General features: G+C 38.8%; 1 protein-coding gene across 9 annotated transcripts in view; it reads left to right on the top strand.

Annotated features, from left to right (window-relative positions):
- Nucleotides 1-19014, top strand: part of fcho2 (FCH and mu domain containing endocytic adaptor 2) — a 208063-nt gene that overhangs the window by 186619 nt on the left and 2430 nt on the right. For all 9 annotated transcript variants that reach the window (XM_043707634.1, XM_043707669.1, XM_043707650.1 and 6 more), the window contains 3 exons: nucleotides 8768-8967; nucleotides 9810-9874; nucleotides 15964-16128. In XM_043707634.1, the coding sequence (XP_043563569.1) occupies nucleotides 8768-8967; nucleotides 9810-9874; nucleotides 15964-16128 (430 nt within the window). The remainder of the gene's footprint in view (nucleotides 1-8767; nucleotides 8968-9809; nucleotides 9875-15963; nucleotides 16129-19014) is intronic.

Below are 19014 nucleotides of genomic sequence, written 5' to 3'. Positions count from 1 at the left end.
TTTTTTTCAGTGCAAATTCAGATTTGTCAGATTTAATTTCTGAAAAGTAACTAAGTTGAGCACTTTTTGCAATACTACTGGTGCAGGAAGCTTACAGATGCATTGAAGTAGTGAAGAGTAATAGGACTATTTTTACCTTTCATAATACTATGAAACATTGGATTATATTGGGCCTAACTTCTCTGGGCTTTAAAGAATGAGAAACAGTCTTGTTGAGGGATATAAGGTTCTGAAGAGGCTTTTGATAAGGTAGATATTAGGCGATTGTTTCTGCTGGTTGGGAATCTGAAACATGAGTACAGCTTTACGATGAGGAGCCAATCATTCAGGACTGAAATGAGGAGAGTTACTTAACTCAAAGGGTTGTAAATCTATGAAAACATTTTATACAAGATGGTTGTACATGTTCCATCGCTTATTATGGACCAGGCCAAACCATCAAAATATATTCAGCAGAGTCTAGACCCTAACTTTTCTTATATTAAAGATAAGTGTAAGATGTTGCATTCCAGATGTAATTCGAAAGGTCAAACTACCAGATTTGAAGCAAAACACCCTTTATTCATACATTACAGTTAAAACACTACAAAAGAAAGAAGAAGTTGGAATAACTTAACACTATTGGAAGACTTAACAGATTAATAGATTATTAACTACTACTAATTACCTACTCCAATATAGTAACGTTCCATAAACACATTCTTGACAAAGGCAAATTCAAAAAAACAAATTGTCTCACATGCAACTCCAGCAGCAGGGAGAGAACTCCCACCTTTTGGCTGTAACCGAAAGAGAGAAAAAAAAGCTTCCACATCTTTAAGAACGCTGCTACTGAAAATCTAAATATCCTGGTTGTGTGAGAGCTTGCCCCAACCATTCAGGCTGCTTCTATTGTTATTACATTTTAAAAATAACCCAAGGCCTCACACGCTGTTTACTGTTTTCGATCCAAATAGACAGCTCGCCGCCTCTATCTTAAAATCTCTCTTTAAAAAAGGACAAAATACACCTCTTAAAACCATAATATCGTCACATATCAAATCATTTAATCTCTCAAAAAAACTGAGAAATATGAGAGGGCAGAAAATTGGAATTGAAGTCTGTTTTCACTCATGATCATACTAAATAGTGGAGCAGACTTTGTTGGACCATATGGTGTACTTTTGCTTCAGTTTCTTGTGTTCTATGCAGTTTGAATGGCTGTTGTGATGCTGGATGTATTGTACAATTATATACTTGAGATTCTTGGATTTGGATTTGAAAATAGAGGTAGAGGAATGCGGGTTAGTTCTGTAACTTTTTTTTTGAAAGGTTAGGAAGTCATTTGGTGACCTAAATGCATCAATTTCATAAAAGTGTGTGTTGCAGTTGAGTATCCACGAGAATCGCATGTATTGTTCATGAATAAAATGTTTATGCTGTTGGGTTGATAAGAGAGTAAAAACATTAAGATGATTAGATTAGTTTTGATTTCAGAAAATCCAGAGTTTTACTTCAAAGCAACCCAAGGTTCAGTTCAGAAGATGGAACAGTTTCATAGAATAGAATTCATAGTTTTGTTCCCTTAGGCTGTTCAGCCAGATTTGTTTTTATGATTCCTTTTCGAATCTACTGGCATTAACTTCTCAAACTTCTGATAGCCTAAATGTTTTCAGTTTGAACAATATGCAGACACCTACCTAAACTTTTGTGGCTTGGAAACTCCAACCTCAAATATTTAAACCAGTGTGACTGGTTCCCTGAACTGTCTTGATTCTCTTGCTGTGAGAAACTCAGAATTTAATAGAAGTTACATGGAAGAGTTCAGACAGACATCTTCATGTTGATTCAACTGGAAATGTTTAGGCTATCAGAATTTTGAGATGTTAATGCTAGCATATTTGGAACGGAATCATCAAAACGAATCTGCCTGAACAGTCTAAGGGAACAAAACTGGAGGGTGTCAGTTGAGTAAGGATTTAAAAGCTGAAGTGAATGTGATATTTCTCTGGGATTGAGTGCCTGTAATGGATGGTGTTGGGGAACATAACTTTGTTATGCATATATTTGTGTGTAAAACTTGTGTTCTCTTGTTACAGTACATCTGCCGTCTTGTGTGACTATGTTTCCATGACTGACTTCTAGGATCTGACTTGTCCAAATTTATGAGATCATGATACTACTTAATGATATCGATTATAGTTTAAGTTTCCTTAAAGCTGCTATAGTTCATCATTCAACAAGTGTGTAATACTTTTAAGATGAATGTTCTATGATTGGTTTATTTATAAAACAAATTGCATTTTGACTCACCATTGAGCTATGAAGTGAGGTAGTTAAACAAACTTGAGCTCTTGGCTATAGTTGTGTATTAACACTCAAAGAATAGAATGCAGACTTCTTTATTTTGTTTTAATTAAATCATATAGAACATTAAAGTTAAAGTAAATTTATCCTCTTGCAAACTGCTAAATCTGTGTCAAGGAGCACTACATTCTGAAGTAAAAATTCAAATTATTTTAAATGTCATGTAAAGTTCACATTTTTGTACTAATGAAAAACAAATGTTTTGCATTAGAGTTTATGAATAATACTTACATAGAAAGAATTTAGCTCAATTGCTAAATGATGAATATGCTAAATGTCCTTTGCTTCTGTCCTTCCCATGCCCTCAAATTTAAATGAAAAGGTAGAATATATGCTATATGTAGCTAATTAATCCTTAACAGCCTGTTATTCTGCATTTGTAGAACATTTAATTAGAGTTCTTAATGTATTTAGAAATGCATATAAATGTGAACAATATTTTAACATTTCCCAGGACAAACTGCTGGTTTGATGCCTTTTGAGATGCTCAGTTAAGCTGAGTTAAGCTCAGTTAATCATCGTAGAAATTGTTTAATCAAGAACTGATTCTTTGCTTTCAATTTTTTGGTTTCTTTGTTTTTAAGGCCCACATTGGTATGGAATATTATGAAATTTGTTCACTCTAGTTCACATATTTATATAGTACATTAATGCTAACCACATATGGCTAATTTGTAATTCAAATGTGGTTGAACACATTCTGATTAGCAAATAAAATGCATAATTGCATGTATATGATCTCAATGACTTATAATTGCACAGCATTTGCAGGTGTATTTTAACTTGGTGTGCATTGTTGGCAAAATGGCGAGGAGAGTATTCAGGTCCCTGTTGACCATTGGTTATCCTTGGTACAATATGATAAATATTGAAAAAGCAAAAGTACAAAAGTGAACTGCACTTAAAAGTACTGTTGTGAAATTACATGTAGTGTATTGGTGAAAGTGACTGAAATTATGTTGTAATAGCCACACATGTGGCTAATTAATGATTTTTGTTGAACAATATGACTCTAGCATCTCTCCCAAACAACCATTATTCATTTGTCAGCTTAGATTGTGAGGATCATGGGTACATTCAGTAAAGAAACACTGCCAAGCCTGTAGGTGTGTTACCTACATGCACACTGCAATAGGATTTGTCAGACTTGCTAAACCAGCTTATGGAAACCACCTGTCAACAGCGCTAGATAATTTTACAGCTCTCTTTCAACCCTTCCCATTGCAAAGAAATTCTTTCTGCCACATGCCATCTTCACGATAACACAGATTAAATAAGTCCTTAATGAAGTAGGAAACAAACTTAACAAGCAGTGCTTCATGGTGCCCTGCATCCATGTGCCAATATGCTACAATGTTAATGTCACCATATTTGCAGATGAGATTTCAATATTATTCATGGATTTCAGTTTGTGGAGCCCTGATACCAGTACTGGAGTAAATGCGAACTGCTCTGATAGAACAAGCTTTAATTGAACCATGCCGGGATAAGTTCCTTGATAAACTGAATATCTAGAGCTGAAGAGAGAACATTAACTAACTGTAAGTGTGTGGAGGGTTCTGAGACGGGATACGTAGGCTTACAAAGTAAAAGAACATGGCAGCATCACAGGGCAGCATTAATGTAATGATACCCAGGAAGGGACAAAGTGTGCAAACATAATAAGAGCAGCAAATAGGGTTAAAGGGAGGGGCAGGAGGTGTGCAAAATAACAACAAACCAAAATTTAGTGGTTATTTACTTAAATACTTGTAGTTTTAAGAACAAAGTAAATGAATTAACGGCATAAATCAAGTCAAAGAGTATGATCTTACAGCCATTACGGAGATGTGGTTACAAGATAGTCAAGGCTGGGAAGTAAAATTCAGGTGTGCATCACTTTTTGAAACTACAGGCAGAAAGGAAATGGTGACAAGAAGTTTTAATAGTGTGAGATAGAAGAGTATGATAGCAAGAAATGATCTTGGATCAGAAGATGCAAAATTGGAAGTAAGAAATGACAAAGGGAAGACAACGCCAGTGAGAGTAGATTTTAGGTGTCCTAGCAGAAGGGCATAGAATAAGTCAGGAGAAAAAGATGGTATGTAAAGAAGGCAGTACATTAATCATGGTTGACTGTATTCTTCAGGTACCTTGGGAAAATCAAATTGCTAGAGGTAGTCACAAGGAAGAACTTAGAGAATGTATTCAGGCCAGTTTCCTTGAACAATTATAAGTGGATTCAATGAGGAATCAGACTGTTTTGGATCTGGTATTGTGTCATGAAGCAGGTTTAATAACTGATCTTTGTGGAAGAGATCCCTGGGGAATAGTGATTATTGGAAAGGATGACCAGAAACAGTTGAGAAAATAAAGTTTGATGATAGGCCAGCAAGTTATATAAAAACAGACAGTAATCAGTAATATTATCAACCAGCGGCAGCGTAGCTTCATGAAGGGGAAATTATGCCTGACAAAGTTTATTAAAATTCTTTGAGGAGTTAACAACCAGGATAGATAAAGGGGAACCAGTCGGTATATCTATTTGGATTTACAAATTGCATTCAATAAAGTACAGCATATAAGCTACTTAATACAGTAACAACTCATGGTGTTGGGGATGGTATGGATAGAAGATTGACTAACTAATAGAAGACAGAGTTGGAACAAAGGATGTAGTTTCAGAATTGAGTCTGTAACTAGTGAAGTGCTGCAGGGGCAACAGTGACCATTCTAAAAATATTTCTTTTTTCCTGAATTAATGTTTTGTTTAAGCTAGAATTCAAAATGTATTGAAAGAAGTTGGTTAAGCTTAAACATTACGGACATATTTTACTTTAAGGGAAGTGAACATACGATTGCCAAGTTTGTGAATGACATGAAAATAGATGGGAAAATAAGTGGTGAGAATAACACTAAGAGTTTACAGAGAATTAAGTGAATGGGCACACAGAGGTTGATGTGGGAATATGTGATATTATGCACTTTGACAGGAATGTTAAAGGATCTGGCTATTATTTAAATAGGGAAAGATTACAGGACGTTACAACACAGTGGGCTTTGGGGGGTCCTTGTGTATGCATCATACACATCTTCAGGTAAAAGGGATATCTAATGGAATATTGGCCTTTATTTCAAAGGAATTAGAGTATAAAAGTCATGATCCCGGATATAGAGGGATTTTCTTATGAGGAGAAGTCAAGTAGGTTTGGCCTTTACTCAAAGGAGATTAGAAGAATGAGAGGCAACCTCATTAAAACATGTAAGATTCTTAGTCTCTACACTGTTAAACCCCTAAGAAATTGTTTCCCCTAGACTGCGGCGAGTCTAGGGTTGGGGGCGTAATTTCAGAGTAGGGAGTCAACCATTTAAGATAGTACCCACTGCTGCTACTGAGTGCCAGTAGTGGAGTGATTGAGTGTTTGTGGATGTGTTGCCAATCAAGCAGGTTGCTTTGTCCTGGATGGTGTCAAGCTTCTTGAGTATTGGAGCTGCACCCATCCAAGCAAGTCCATCACACTCCTGACGTGTGCCTTGTGGATGGTGGATAGACTTTGGGTTGATAGGAGATGAGTTACTTGCCGCAGTATCCCTAGTCTCTGACCTGCACTTGTAGCCACTGTGTTTATGTGGTGAGTCCAGTTGAGTTTCTGGTCAATGGTCACCCCAAGGATGTTGATGGTGGGGGATCCAGTGATGATAATAACGTTGAATGTCAAGAGGTGGTGGTTAGAGTCTCTTATTGGTTGATGGTCATTGTCTGGCATTAATATTACTTCCCACTTGTTGGCCTAAGCCTGGATATTGACCAAATCTTGTTGCATTTGAGCACGGAATGATTCAGTATCTGAGGAGTCGCGAACGGTGCTAAACACTGTGCAATCATTGACAAACATCCCCACTTCTGACCTTATGACAGAGGGAAGGTCATTGATGAAGCAGCTGAAGATTGTTGGGCCTCGGACACTACCCTGAGGGATTCCTGTAGCAATGTCGTGGAGCTGAAATGACTGACACCCCATAACCATAACCATCTTCCTTTGTGCCAGGTATAACTAACCAGCAGAGTGTTTGCCCGCTGATACCCATTGTGCCAATTTTGCCAGGGCTCCTTGATGCCATACTCTGTCAAATGCAGCCTTGATGTCAAGGGCTGTCACTCTCACCTCACCTCTGGAATTCAGCACTTTTATCCATGTTTGAACCAAGGCTGTAATAAGATCAGGAGCTGAGTGGCCCTTGCAGAACCCAAACTGGGCGTCACTGAGCAGGTTGTTGCTGAGCAGGTGATGTTTGATAGCACTGTTGATGACATCTTCCATCACTTTACTGATGATGGGGAGTAGACTGATTGGGCAGTAATTGTAATTGGCTGGGTTGGATTTGTCCTGCTTTTTATGTACAGGACATACCTGGGCAATTTTTCACATTATTGGGTAGATGCCAGTGTTGTAACTGTACTAAAAGAGCTTGGCTCGGGGAGCGGCAAGTTCTGGAGCACATGTCTTCAGTACTATTGCCAGAATGTTATCAGAGCCCATTGCCTTTGCAGTATCCAACTGTTTCATGATATCACATGGAGTGAATCAAATTGGCTGGAGACTGGTATCTGTGATGTTGGGGACAACTGGAGGAGCCCAAGATGGATCGTCCTCTTGATATTTCTGACTGAAGATTGTTGCGAATGCATCAGCCTTATCTTTTGCACTGATGTGCTGGGCTCCTCCATTGTTGAGGTTGGGGGTATTTGTGGAGCCTCCTTCTCCTCCAATGAGTTGTTTAATTGTCCACCACCATTCACAATTGGATGTGGAAGGACTGCAGAGCTTAGATCTGATCCGCTGGTTGTGGCATCACTTAGTTTTGTCTGTCACTTGCTATTTATGCCGTAAGGCACAGAAGTAGTCCTGTTTGGTCGCTTCACCAGGTTGACACCTCATTTTTAGATAAGCCTAATGCTCCTGGCATGCCCTCCTGCACTTTCCATTGAACCAGAATTGATCTCCCTACATGGTGGTAATGGTTGCATCAAGGGTATACCTAGCCATGAGGTTGTAGATTGTGCTAGATTATAGTTCTGCTGCTGTTGATGGCCCACAGCACCTCATGGATGCCCACTCTTGAGCTGTTAGATCAGTTCGAAATCTGTCCCACGGTGATATTGCCTCACAACACAGTGGAGGTTATTCTCAATGTGAAGTCAGGACTTTGTCTCCACAAGGATAATGCAGTGGTCACTTTTACCTATATTATCATGGACAGATGCTTCTGCAGCTGCCACATTAGTAAGGATGAGGTCAAGTATGCTTTTTCCTTTTGTTGGTTCCTTCACCAACTGCCGCACTCCCAGTCTAGCAGTTGTATCCTTTAGGACCCGATCAGCTCGATCAGTAATGTTGCTGCTGAGCCATTCATTCTGGTGAACATTGAAATCCCCACCCAGAATACATTTTGCGCCTTTGCCACCCTCAGTACGTCCCCAAGTGTTGCTCAACATGGAGGTTGATTCATGGAGGTTTCATTACCCATGTTTAACCTGACACTATGAGACTTCATGGGGTCCGGAATCAATGTCAAGGACTCCCAGGGCAACTTCCACCCGAATGTATACCACTCTGACTCTAAATCTGAATTCTTTACCGAAGATGGTTGTCGAGACTGTCATTAAGTATATTAATTGCTGAGATAGACAAAACCTTAGTTAGTAAGGGAACTGAAGGTTCAGGAAAAGGCAAGAAAGTGGAGTTGAGGATGATCAGATCAACCGTAATCTCATGGAGTAGACTCAATGAACCAAGTGGCATATTACTATTTCCCTTACATCTTATAGTTGTCTTAATTGCACTTCAATTCAACACTATAGGCATTCTCAAGCTAACAAAGCAAAATATGTCTGTAATGTTTAAGTTTAACCAGCTTCTTTCAAGATATTTTGAATTCTTGCTTAAACAAAACATTAATCAGGAAAAAAAATTTTTTTAGAATGGTCCCTTCGTTTTCAAGACAAATTGATAAATATAAAAATATCATCTGTATTTGCAGCCAATCGAATGATACAAAGGAACAACAATTACGGTTCTTTCATTTATATTTGTGGAAAATGAAATCCTTATTGTAAAATATATACTGTTTGGCATGACTTGCATCATTTGTTCTCTATGTAGGTTTGCTCACTGAGCTGGAAGGTTCATTTCCAGACATTTCGTCACCCTACTAGGTAACATCTTCAGAAGCTTCGCCCGGAAATGTTTGGAAGTGAACCTTCCAGCTCAGCGAGCAAACTTACATCCAGAACCTCAACCTGAGCTACAGATCTTCTCAAAACTCATCATTTGTCCTCTTTGGCCTCTTCGAACAAATCTGTGTAAGTGTTGGTATTTATTTGAAGAGAACTTTTGAGTGCTCTGATCTTTATGGATGTCTGTCTCTCTCTCTGACTCAGGTATCTTCCAATGGTATCCAATCAACACCACTAAACCTAGCTACATACTGGAAATGCAGTCTTACCACTACTGACATTCGAGTGGACTACAAATACAACCCAGAAGCTATGGTTTCTCCTTCTGTGCTATCAAATGTCCAGATTTTGATGCCAGTAGATGGTGGAGTTACTGGCATGCAGTCACTGCCTACAGCTGTTTGGTAATTTAGAAAGCTGAACCTTTTATTCATTTTAGAATTTTGTTTAACATCAGAAAGAAAGAGCATTCTGATGCTTGTTACTAATATAGAGAGATATTTAAAGTTTAAGTAGATCTTTGTTTAGTTGACCTATTAAGACTCCCCATTAAGATGTATGTTCCATTTACTATTAACAATATGTTGGCAAGGTCATTGTTTTGTCTTGTATATCAAATTTCTCCCTTCTTCCTTGACTGGAAGAAGCTGCAATCCAAGAAGGTGTAGAGCAGATTTTCAGTAATGTAACTAGGGATAAAAAATTTAATCGTGCAAAGTTACTGAAAAAAACTGGGGCTGTTCTCCTTGGAGCAAAGTAAGAAAAGCAAAGTTTTGCTGGAGGTATTCAAGATCATTACTGATTTTGTTGGGGCATATGAGGAGGAACTAGTTCCAGTGGGGCTTACCTGTTGAGACCTGAAAATGTGTTGCTGGAAAAGCGCAGCTCTGATCTCCAGCATCTGCAGTCCTCATTTTCTCCTTACCTGTTGAGATGTTATTACGCAGAGGTGTACAGTAATAGGAGCAGGTGGAACCTGAACCCTGGACTCCTAATCCAGAGGTAAGGGTGCTACTTATCTGTTGGTTGTTAGATCCCAGCAGTGGTGAGATACATTAGATGGACATTTATTTCTCACTTAAGGGCCTTAAGTGAGGACACTCTATGAATCGGGTTAATGCAGGGCATCAAGCAACGTAAGACACTAATGTTCTGTGGATTTTGCATTGTTGGGTCATGTTCTAATATGAGTGTATAAGTGGTAGCATATTGATACATTTCATTTGTTCACCTGGCCTTGATTCAGGAATGCAGAACAGAAGAAGGCCTTATGGAAGCTGTCTGAAATTTCGGAGAAATCTGAAAATGGAGGTAGGTAGAATATGTGAATCACTACTTTTCATTTCTCAATTTGCTGCCAACAGTGAGTGCATTTTTATTTTTGGAGTTAAATTCAGAAAATGAAACGGTATTTATGAATCATTAAGGTCGGTGATAACTCTCCAACCTTTGTCACAAACACTTATGGTGAAGCAAGTTTCCTTCCCAGCTACTATCTCAAGAGCAGACTGTCAGAGATTTGGACACCTTTTTAATTTGGAGGAGAATGTCTAATTCCATATCCAGAATATCACAGAGCCACCTACTTCCAACTCTAGCGATATGTCCCTTCATTAATAACTGCTCATTTGTCACAGAAACAACCTGTAACAATGCCAGAATTGATTAATCTAATTCTGTTCTTGTTGACAGAAAATATTAATACTTTTTATTTATTTGGAGTCTTTATGTAAAGACTCCAGTAAAAACATTCCCAAGGTGCTTCTGAGGACAATTATGAAACAAACAAATGTTACATAAGGATAAATTAGAACAGATAGCCAAATCATTAAAGGGGTGGATTTTTAAGATATGCCTTAAGGCAGAAAAGAAAGGAGGAGTTACTCATGGAAGGAGTTTCCAAGCTTAGAGTCTTGACTGCTGAAGTCTAGGTTACCTCTGATGGGCAAATTAAAGTTTCACGTACTTAAGCCAAAATTGAAAGAGTGTAGATATCTTGAATGTTGATATATCAAAGATGGGAGGATGATGCCATGTAAGGACTTGAAAATAAGAGGGTGAAGACTTTAAGTTTACTTTTTAAAGGAGTGACCAATAGTTTACAGGGCTAAATTGAGGACAGTGAAACAGATACATTAGCAATAGAGAAATTAAAATTCAAGCAAAGAAATTAGCATTTCAAGAAAAAGAAAGAGAGAGAGAGAAATAGGGAATGGAGAAAAGAGCAAGGGGATAGAGAGGGAAATTCAGGAAAAATGGCAAGCAAAGCATTTGAGTTGAGACAGCCAAGCTGAAAAGCAGGAAACCTATTGTGTCCCACGAAGACACTACTGGCCCAGACTTAAGGGTGGAGGCAACTTTATTTGCTCATTTAATTCCAAAGTTTGAGGAGGCAGAGGTGGAAGCTTCTCACATCTCTTTGGAGCTGGTAACATAGCAATTTATGGAGCCAGTCCAGCATTGGTCAGTACTAATGCAGACTGGGCTTTTAGGGTGAGGCAAGAGGTTTATTCCCCCTTGCCTGAGAAAATTGCCAGGCACTTACAAGGGTAGTAAAAGTGGTTATCTTAATTGTATACCAGAGGGTGCCCATAAAAATTATGTGCCTTGAAGAAAAAGCCTAACCAGACATATCTGGAATTTGACAGGCTTAAGCAGCAGTGGGTACTTAATTTAGAAGCCACTTACGAAAATCTCAGTGAAACAATTCTTGAAGGGTTTAAAAACCACCACCACCCCCCATTCCCAATAAGAGTGCTGTAGGAGGAACAGAGTGTGACTGGGTCAGGATATGCAGCCATGCTGGCTGATGGTTGAGCTGATCCACAAACTCCTATTCCAAGAGAACCCCTCTCCTAATCACCTCCGGTCATGATTAGAAAGCAAAAAGTGATAGGAAACTGAGCACCCATGGTAGAGAGGAAAATGCTGGGAACGGTCCTCGGGATAGAAAAGGTAGTGCTGAGCTGAAAGTTGAGCTCCAAGAAATCTTTATGTTTTAATGGCTAAAAGGTAGGCCATGTCCAGTACAACTGCTAGAAGGCTAAGAAAAACCAGGAGCATTTAGTCAGACACAACACACTGCAGAGAATGGCAGTTTGTCAGAGAGCGTAGCAGATCAGGCTATGGATGTGACTACAACTGCAAGTCCCTGTAAAGACACTTGCTGAGAGTGCAGATGAAATTAAATAAATCCTAAGAGCTACCAGGATTTTACATCTAAAGGAAGTGTGGCCACATTTCCCCAGGGTAATACAGGCAAGCTGGTAGTAAACTAGGGAATACTGGAGCCAACTAAACTCTACTGCTGGGAAAAGGTGTGACTTTCCCCACCAGTGAGTATAGTAATTGCCAAGGTGGTCATAAATGGGATTGAAGATTGATAGATTTCCCATTTCTCATTAGAAATGTAAGAACAGGAGTAAGCCATTCAGCTCCTCGAGCCTGCTCTGCCATCCATTAAGATCATGGTTGAACTCTGGCATAACTCCATGTCCCTGGCTTGGGCCTTTGATACCCTTAATTAATAAAAATCTGTCTATCTCAGATTTAAATTTAACAATTGAATTAACGTTGACTGCTATTTAAGGAAAAGAGTTATCAACCTTCACTACTCTTTGCATGTAAACATAATTTTTAACATCTCTCCTGATTGGAGTCAAGATTAGAGAGGTGCTGGAAAAGCACATCAGGTCGGCAGCATCCGAGGAGCAGGAAAATCACTGTTGTGGGAAGGAGCTCTTCCAGCACCATTCTAATCTTGACTCCAGTCTCCAGCTTCTGCAGTCCTCACTTTCGCCTATCCCTCCTGATTGACCTGCCACAATTCTTAGACTATGCCCATTTCTAGAATTTTTCAACCATTGGAAATAGTTTATCTGCTCTGTCGTTTCATATTAATATCTTGAAGACCTCAATACAGCATCCCTTAATCTTCTGAATTCTAGAGTAAAGGCCTAACTTGCCTAGTCTTTCCTCATAACTAAACTCCGGAAATCCTTATCATCCTTATAAAGCTGCATTGAACTCATTCCATCCTTCCTAAGATGTAGTGCCCAGATCAATTTTCAGTACTGTAAGTGGTATCTAACTATAGTCTTTCATATAACTGCAGCATAATGTCTGTATCCTTAAACTCCAGCCTTTTAGATATGAAAGCCGGTATTCCATTAGCCTTCTTGACTATTTTCTGCACTTGTTCTAGGCATTTTCAATGGCTGTGCACCTGAACCCCTCCCAATCTCATTGGACATCCACTGTATTTTTGCATTCTGCAAAAAATAACCCTCCTTCAGTCCAAAATGGATAACCTCACACTTGCTTATATTAAAGTCCATCTGCCACAGATTTGCTTATTCACCTAATCTATCAATGCCCTGATGTAATTTTATGCTGTCTACAATGCTGTCCAATTTTGTGTAATCAGCAAATTTGGATATTTGACTTTCGATGCCACTATCCAAGTCATTAATGATATTGTGAATAATTTACACCACGATACACATCCTTGCAGGATACTCCTGGTCAGTTTCTGCCAAACTGAGTGTTTACCCATAATTCCAACTCTCTTGTTTCCTGCCACTCACTGCACCTGCGTAATGACCAGTGAGATCATCCCTTGTTTGCCTGTGGATAGAATCAACTTGTTCCTTGGCAGTGACCTATTGCGATCAAAGGTAATCCTCACGGGTTCTCTGAAAAGTCTGTGGAAGTCAGGAAGACCCATCAGCTGCAGGTGAAATGCCCAGCATATCCCTGACTATATAGTCACATGATCTGTTGCCTGACAGACCCAACTAGTGGAAGCTAAGGTGGCACTGCAGACAAAAGACCTTCAAAACCAGTTATCTGAAACCTTTGGGTGTCTAGAAGATCCCAAGGAGGTAATAAATAGAACTTCTTTGGTGGCAGCTCAATGAGCTGATCCAGTGTTAAAAACAATAGTTCAGATTGATCACACTGAAGCTGAGGCACAACCTGTCCCTGAATATTACTATATTAAAAATAATGTGCTAATATAGAAATAGACACCTGCAAGTAATGAACAGACAGTGATCCATTAAAGTAGTGATGACATCAAAATACCATAAGGCGATATTTTGGCTTGATCATGGAATTCCAATGGCTCAGCATGTCAGTATACAATACCTGTATATGCAAAACGTAAGTCCACATCAGCCAGCATTTCTACTGGCCACAACTCCATAGAACATAATAGGGTTTTGCATAGAGTTTTGTAGTACCTGTTATGTTGTAGGAAAACTGTACCTGCAGTAAAACCTACACGCATGATTCTCCCATGCCACTTGTTTCCCTATTGTCAAAACATTGATGAGGGAATTGACCCAATTCTTCATCAAGTATGGTCTGCCCATCAAGATCCAGTCAGTTTCGGGCTCATGTTGAACCTCCTGAATGAACTTTTGATTTGACTTATTATTGTCATGTACGTAGGCACAGTGAAATGTTCTATTTTGCATGCAGTACAGGCAGATCATAGAATGATAGAACAGAGCAAGGCTGCAAAGAAGGTGCACAAAAAGCAAGATCAACATTAGATTTGAAATTTGAAGTGTCCATTCAGGCTTATAACAGTGAAAAAGAAGCTGTTCTTAAACTGTTGATATGTGCATTTAAGCTTTTGTATCTTCTGCCTGACTGAAGAGTTTGGAAGATCTTATAACCGGGGTGGGAATGATCTTTGATCTTAGCAGCCTTTCTGAGTCAGAGAACTGTAGATGGAGTCAATGGATGGAAGGTTGGCTTGTATGATTGACTGGGATGTGTTCACAACTGTGTAGTTTCTTGCGATCCTGCACAGAGCAGTTCCCATACCAAGCTATGATGCATCCTGATAGAATGTTTTCTGTGGTGCATCTATAAATGTTGGTGAGAATCCTGACAAACATGCCTGAGGAAGAAGTGGCATTGCAGCACCTTTTTGACTGTCACATCAATATTGATGGTGCAGACTTGTGCAGAACTTAAAGAAACCCGATTAGAATTGAAAAGACAAGACCCAGACTAAGAGAATGAATATGTGTGACAGTATGTTTGTTATTTTATGTTTAATTATTTTTCATCCTTTGTAATGAATTAAAATGGATCTCATTTTATTTGTTCTATATTATCACGATGACAGATCAGATTCCAAAGTATTATCAACATTTTTTAAACTTTTAGTTCCAAAATGTGTTTCTTAAAAGAAGATTGTTGTGAAACCTGTGGAATGTTGCTCCTGTAAGTGTCCAGCACTTTCAGAGATAGAGGTATAACAGAAGGAGATAACAAGGGGCTTACTCACTTTCCCCTCACCTCCAATGCCACCTCAGCAGAAAGCCACATCTTGGGGACACTTTTTGTGTTTTGTCCTTTCAGAAATACACAAAGGTCTTACAAACTGACTCCAACCCTGATCTGTGTTGACAAATGGAAGAAGGTGTGCTAGTGAACTAAGGCATTGACGTATAGCCTGAGTTTGAACACTAGTGTACTGTGAAGGTCACAGTTGAAGAATCACCCACTAGTCACCTTTGCGTTATAGGTAAAAAGATTCTCAATTTTGAGTGCTGGAAGCCAGGCAGCCAGCAAATCAGTCTAAAAGACTCTCACTCAGAACTGCCAGCCAACTACTATAAAAAGGAGATGAGACAAAAGGATTTCAACTAACTGCAAAGCTACGAGCTCTGAACGTAACTGTTCAGCTATCAATGTTCCACTATCTGCTGTTCACAAGCCACTCAGAAACTGATCCATGTATCTTTTAACTTTGATTTTTTTGACTCACTTTTTATTACTTATTTGTGTGTGTTGTATTATTATTTATTTGCTATTAATGACTAATAAAGTTATTTTGTTAAGTAAAGAAAACCTAGTTAACTTGTCTCCTTTTAAGAACAGAGGGATTATTTTTGAATTAACCTTGTTACAACCAACCAAGGGCACAGGCAAATAAAGATGGGAAGGCAGTTCAACCCTCCATAACCAAGAGCTTAACAGTTTGGGGTATCCACGTGGAACTGTACCAATTTTTGGAACCCTGTCCAGGAGATCTGGTCATAATGATACGCAGACAGCAGATAGAAAATGGAGAAGAAAAGGTTGGACTGCAAAAAGTTCCATGGTAACAACCTAGTTTATATATTGGTGCACAGGTAAATTAAGCATAGACCCAGTTTACTTTCAAATTGTTCATGTCAACATGGAACATTGACCAACTGTTTACAAGTTTAGAGACAGGTGCAGCAACGAGCTAAGTCCAGAATCTATTTGAAGGATAGCATATCGAAGGATGTACTGATGGAAGTATTTATTGTTAAAGAGGGAGTTCCAGGATTTTGAGCCAGTAATGAATTTGTTTGCATGCATTACTGCACATTGAACTACTCCTATTCTTTCAGGTTCTGGATCCCTCAGAGCAAAATTTGACGTGTCAGAAGGTCCAACCAAGCCGTCAACTCTTGCAGTCCAATTTCTCAGTGAAGGATCCACACTATCAGGAGCAGATGTAGAGCTTGTAGGCACTGGTTATAGACTTTCTTTAATAAAGAAGAGATTTGCTACAGGTAAGAGCTGCAGAACTTTTAGACTTCTGGATACAATTGAACAATCATGGAGTGACTTATTAAAGTTTTAAGAAACGGGCACACTAGCGTTGTAGTTGTATATGTTTCTGGCCTCAAAATCTAGAAATTAATTCAAATCCCATCATGGGATTTTGCAGATTATAGTTCAGTCTTTAGATATGGAGAGCTTGTTTCTCCAAGTGAGAGAATCTAGAAGGTTGCCATCTCAGGATGACGGTCAGCCATTTAGAGCAGAAATGAGAAAATATTTCCACTCACTGTTGGGAATCTTTGCAATATGATCCTGATGATTCCTGATGAAGGGCTTTTGCCCGAAACGTCAATTTTCCTGCTCCTGGGATGCTGCCTGACCTGATGTACTTTTCCAGCACCACTCTAATCTAGACTCTGGTTTCCAGCATTTGCAGTCCTTGTTTTTACTTAATCCTCTATCAGTGTTAATGTACTTCCATATCAGATGGTAAAATTTGAAATAAGTAAAAATGTAATGATGTCTACGAATCCATGTCCATTGCCATAAAACCTGATCGAGTTCACTAATGTCCTTTGGGGAAAGAAATTGCCATCCTTACCTGGTCTGGCCTACATGTGACTCCAGACCCACATCAAGGTGTGTCTGAATTGCCCTCTGCGCTGTTAAGGATAGGTGATAAATACTGGCCAGTGACACTCTCATCCTGTGAATGGATGAAAAAAAAGTGTGGACCTTTTGAAAATCCAAATATAATACATCCATTGCTTTCCCATTGTCTACCTGCTTGTAATCTCCTCGAATAATTCTAGTAAATTTGTCAGGTTTGATTTTCTTTTCATGAAGCCATGCTGAAGCTATTTAATCATGTATCCTTTCTATAGTAAGCTATGCAATTTTGCTACAGAAAATCTGCAGCCTTTCTAAATACAGTGACTGAGCACCAGGTTAAATAACTAAATAAAAACCTATCAAGTCAGCTTTTATTCTAGGGTCTGACTTGTCTTGTAGTACCATCAGTTGGGATAATAAAAACTGCTACTTTTTAAAATTCTTTCCATTTAAAATTAAGATTGGATTGTTGTGATATACTAATCAAGACTGATGACAAATTAAGCATCAGTTTTCACAGCACTGAATTTAGTCTCTCATCCATCAGAATTTAACTAGAATCGTAGAGTCCCTCCAGAGTGGCCTGTTTCCACACTGCAAGGATTCTAAAAGTCTAGTTAAACTCTGGTGGATGAGAGACTAAATTCAATGCTGTGGAAACTGATGCTAGGGACAAGAAATATAAAAGTAAGATTAAAATATCAACATCTTGAAAACAAGCATAACCATAGGATGCTGTTATTTACTGTATGCACCTGAGTAATAGTCGATTTTTTTGACTACTTTTTAAGGCTAAATTTATGAGTTTGACTATTACATGGATACTACTTTTGAGGGGCTGAAATTCACACCCATCAAAATTCATACTGTACCATTAGCAGAAGCCCAATTGATCTCTAAACGAATAAAGAAAAAAAACCCAAATTATGGTAATTCTGAAAAGTCGGAGCAGAAAACAACAGCCAGCGGACTGGAAAACTGGGATTGTAGCAGAACAACTGGCAGACTAGAAAGCTGGAGCGTGACATCCGGCACACTGACTCATAAACATTGATCTGTTAGCTGTGAAGAATTAGGGTCAACTTTTACACAAGATATATGGAAAATTCCAGGCTATTTGGCCAAAAATAGGGGGTCGACTTTTACATGAAATTGACTATTACTCGGGTATATATATGATAATTAGTCTCTCAAAGTAATATTTAAAAATATTCTTTGACGTAGCCATTTACAGGAAAGTCTGAGGTCAGAGGACTGTAAGACCATAAGACATAGAGCCAAAGTCGGGCATTTGGCATGTTGAGTCTGGCAGCCATTCCATAAGGTTATGGCTGAGATCAAATCCACTCTACTTTTTCCCTATTTTGTCCATAATCTATTCCCTTACTGATGAAAAATCTGTTTATCTCAGCCTTGAATATTCCTAACAACCCAGCCATTAAAGCCATTTGTGATAAAGAATTCCACAGATTCATTAGCCTCTGAGAAAAGAAATTCCTTTTCACCTCTGACGTAAATGTTGGACCCTTTATTGTGAGATGTGTTCTCTGGTCCTAGACACTCCCAAAGCCATCTATTTGCAATTCCATCGATTTGAACCTTTAAATTTAGAGAAAGTACTCCTCAATGTTACATCTTTAACTTCAACCTAATTGATTATCCTCAGTTTCTTTCTTGTGAGATGTGGTGGCGTGTTACATGAATGCCCACAAACTGAGAGCTTAGACGTTGTCAGCTTCAAATAACCTTCAGATTTCTAATCAAATTCTTACAGTCTGGAAGCTGCAAGAACTAAGCTTTTCTACTAAGGTAACTGTGATTTTCCTAGACTTCTATCAGAAGAGAAACTGCATTTGCTTCTGACCTCAGTCAAGTCTCCTCCAAAATACCTTTAAAACTTTCAATTTCTGGTTTTCTATACTAAAATCAATCCACAGTTATTTTGAACTGAAAGAAAGCTAAAGCTTCAATGTTTACCCATCTTTTGTAAAAATACCCAATATAAACAATTTTCCATTTGCTCATCATAGGAGGCTATAGCACTTTCTGAGCAATACTTTATTCGATTAGTGTGGTGCTGAAAAAGCAAAGCAGGTCAGGCAGTATCCATGGAGCAGGAGAATGATGAAGGGCTTATGCCCGAAATGTCAGTTCTCCTGCTCCTCGGATGCTGCCTGACCTGCTGTGCTTTTCCAACATGACACTCTTGACTCTGATCTCCAGCATCTGCAGTCCTCACTTTCTCCTATATTAGATCATTGTTCCAGAACGTTGCTCTGACC

The sequence above is a fragment of the Chiloscyllium plagiosum genome, chromosome 2 (assembly GCF_004010195.1).
Source record: "Chiloscyllium plagiosum isolate BGI_BamShark_2017 chromosome 2, ASM401019v2, whole genome shotgun sequence".
NCBI lineage: Eukaryota > Metazoa > Chordata > Chondrichthyes > Orectolobiformes > Hemiscylliidae > Chiloscyllium > Chiloscyllium plagiosum.
This window is presented reverse-complemented; position numbering and strand designations above follow the sequence as displayed.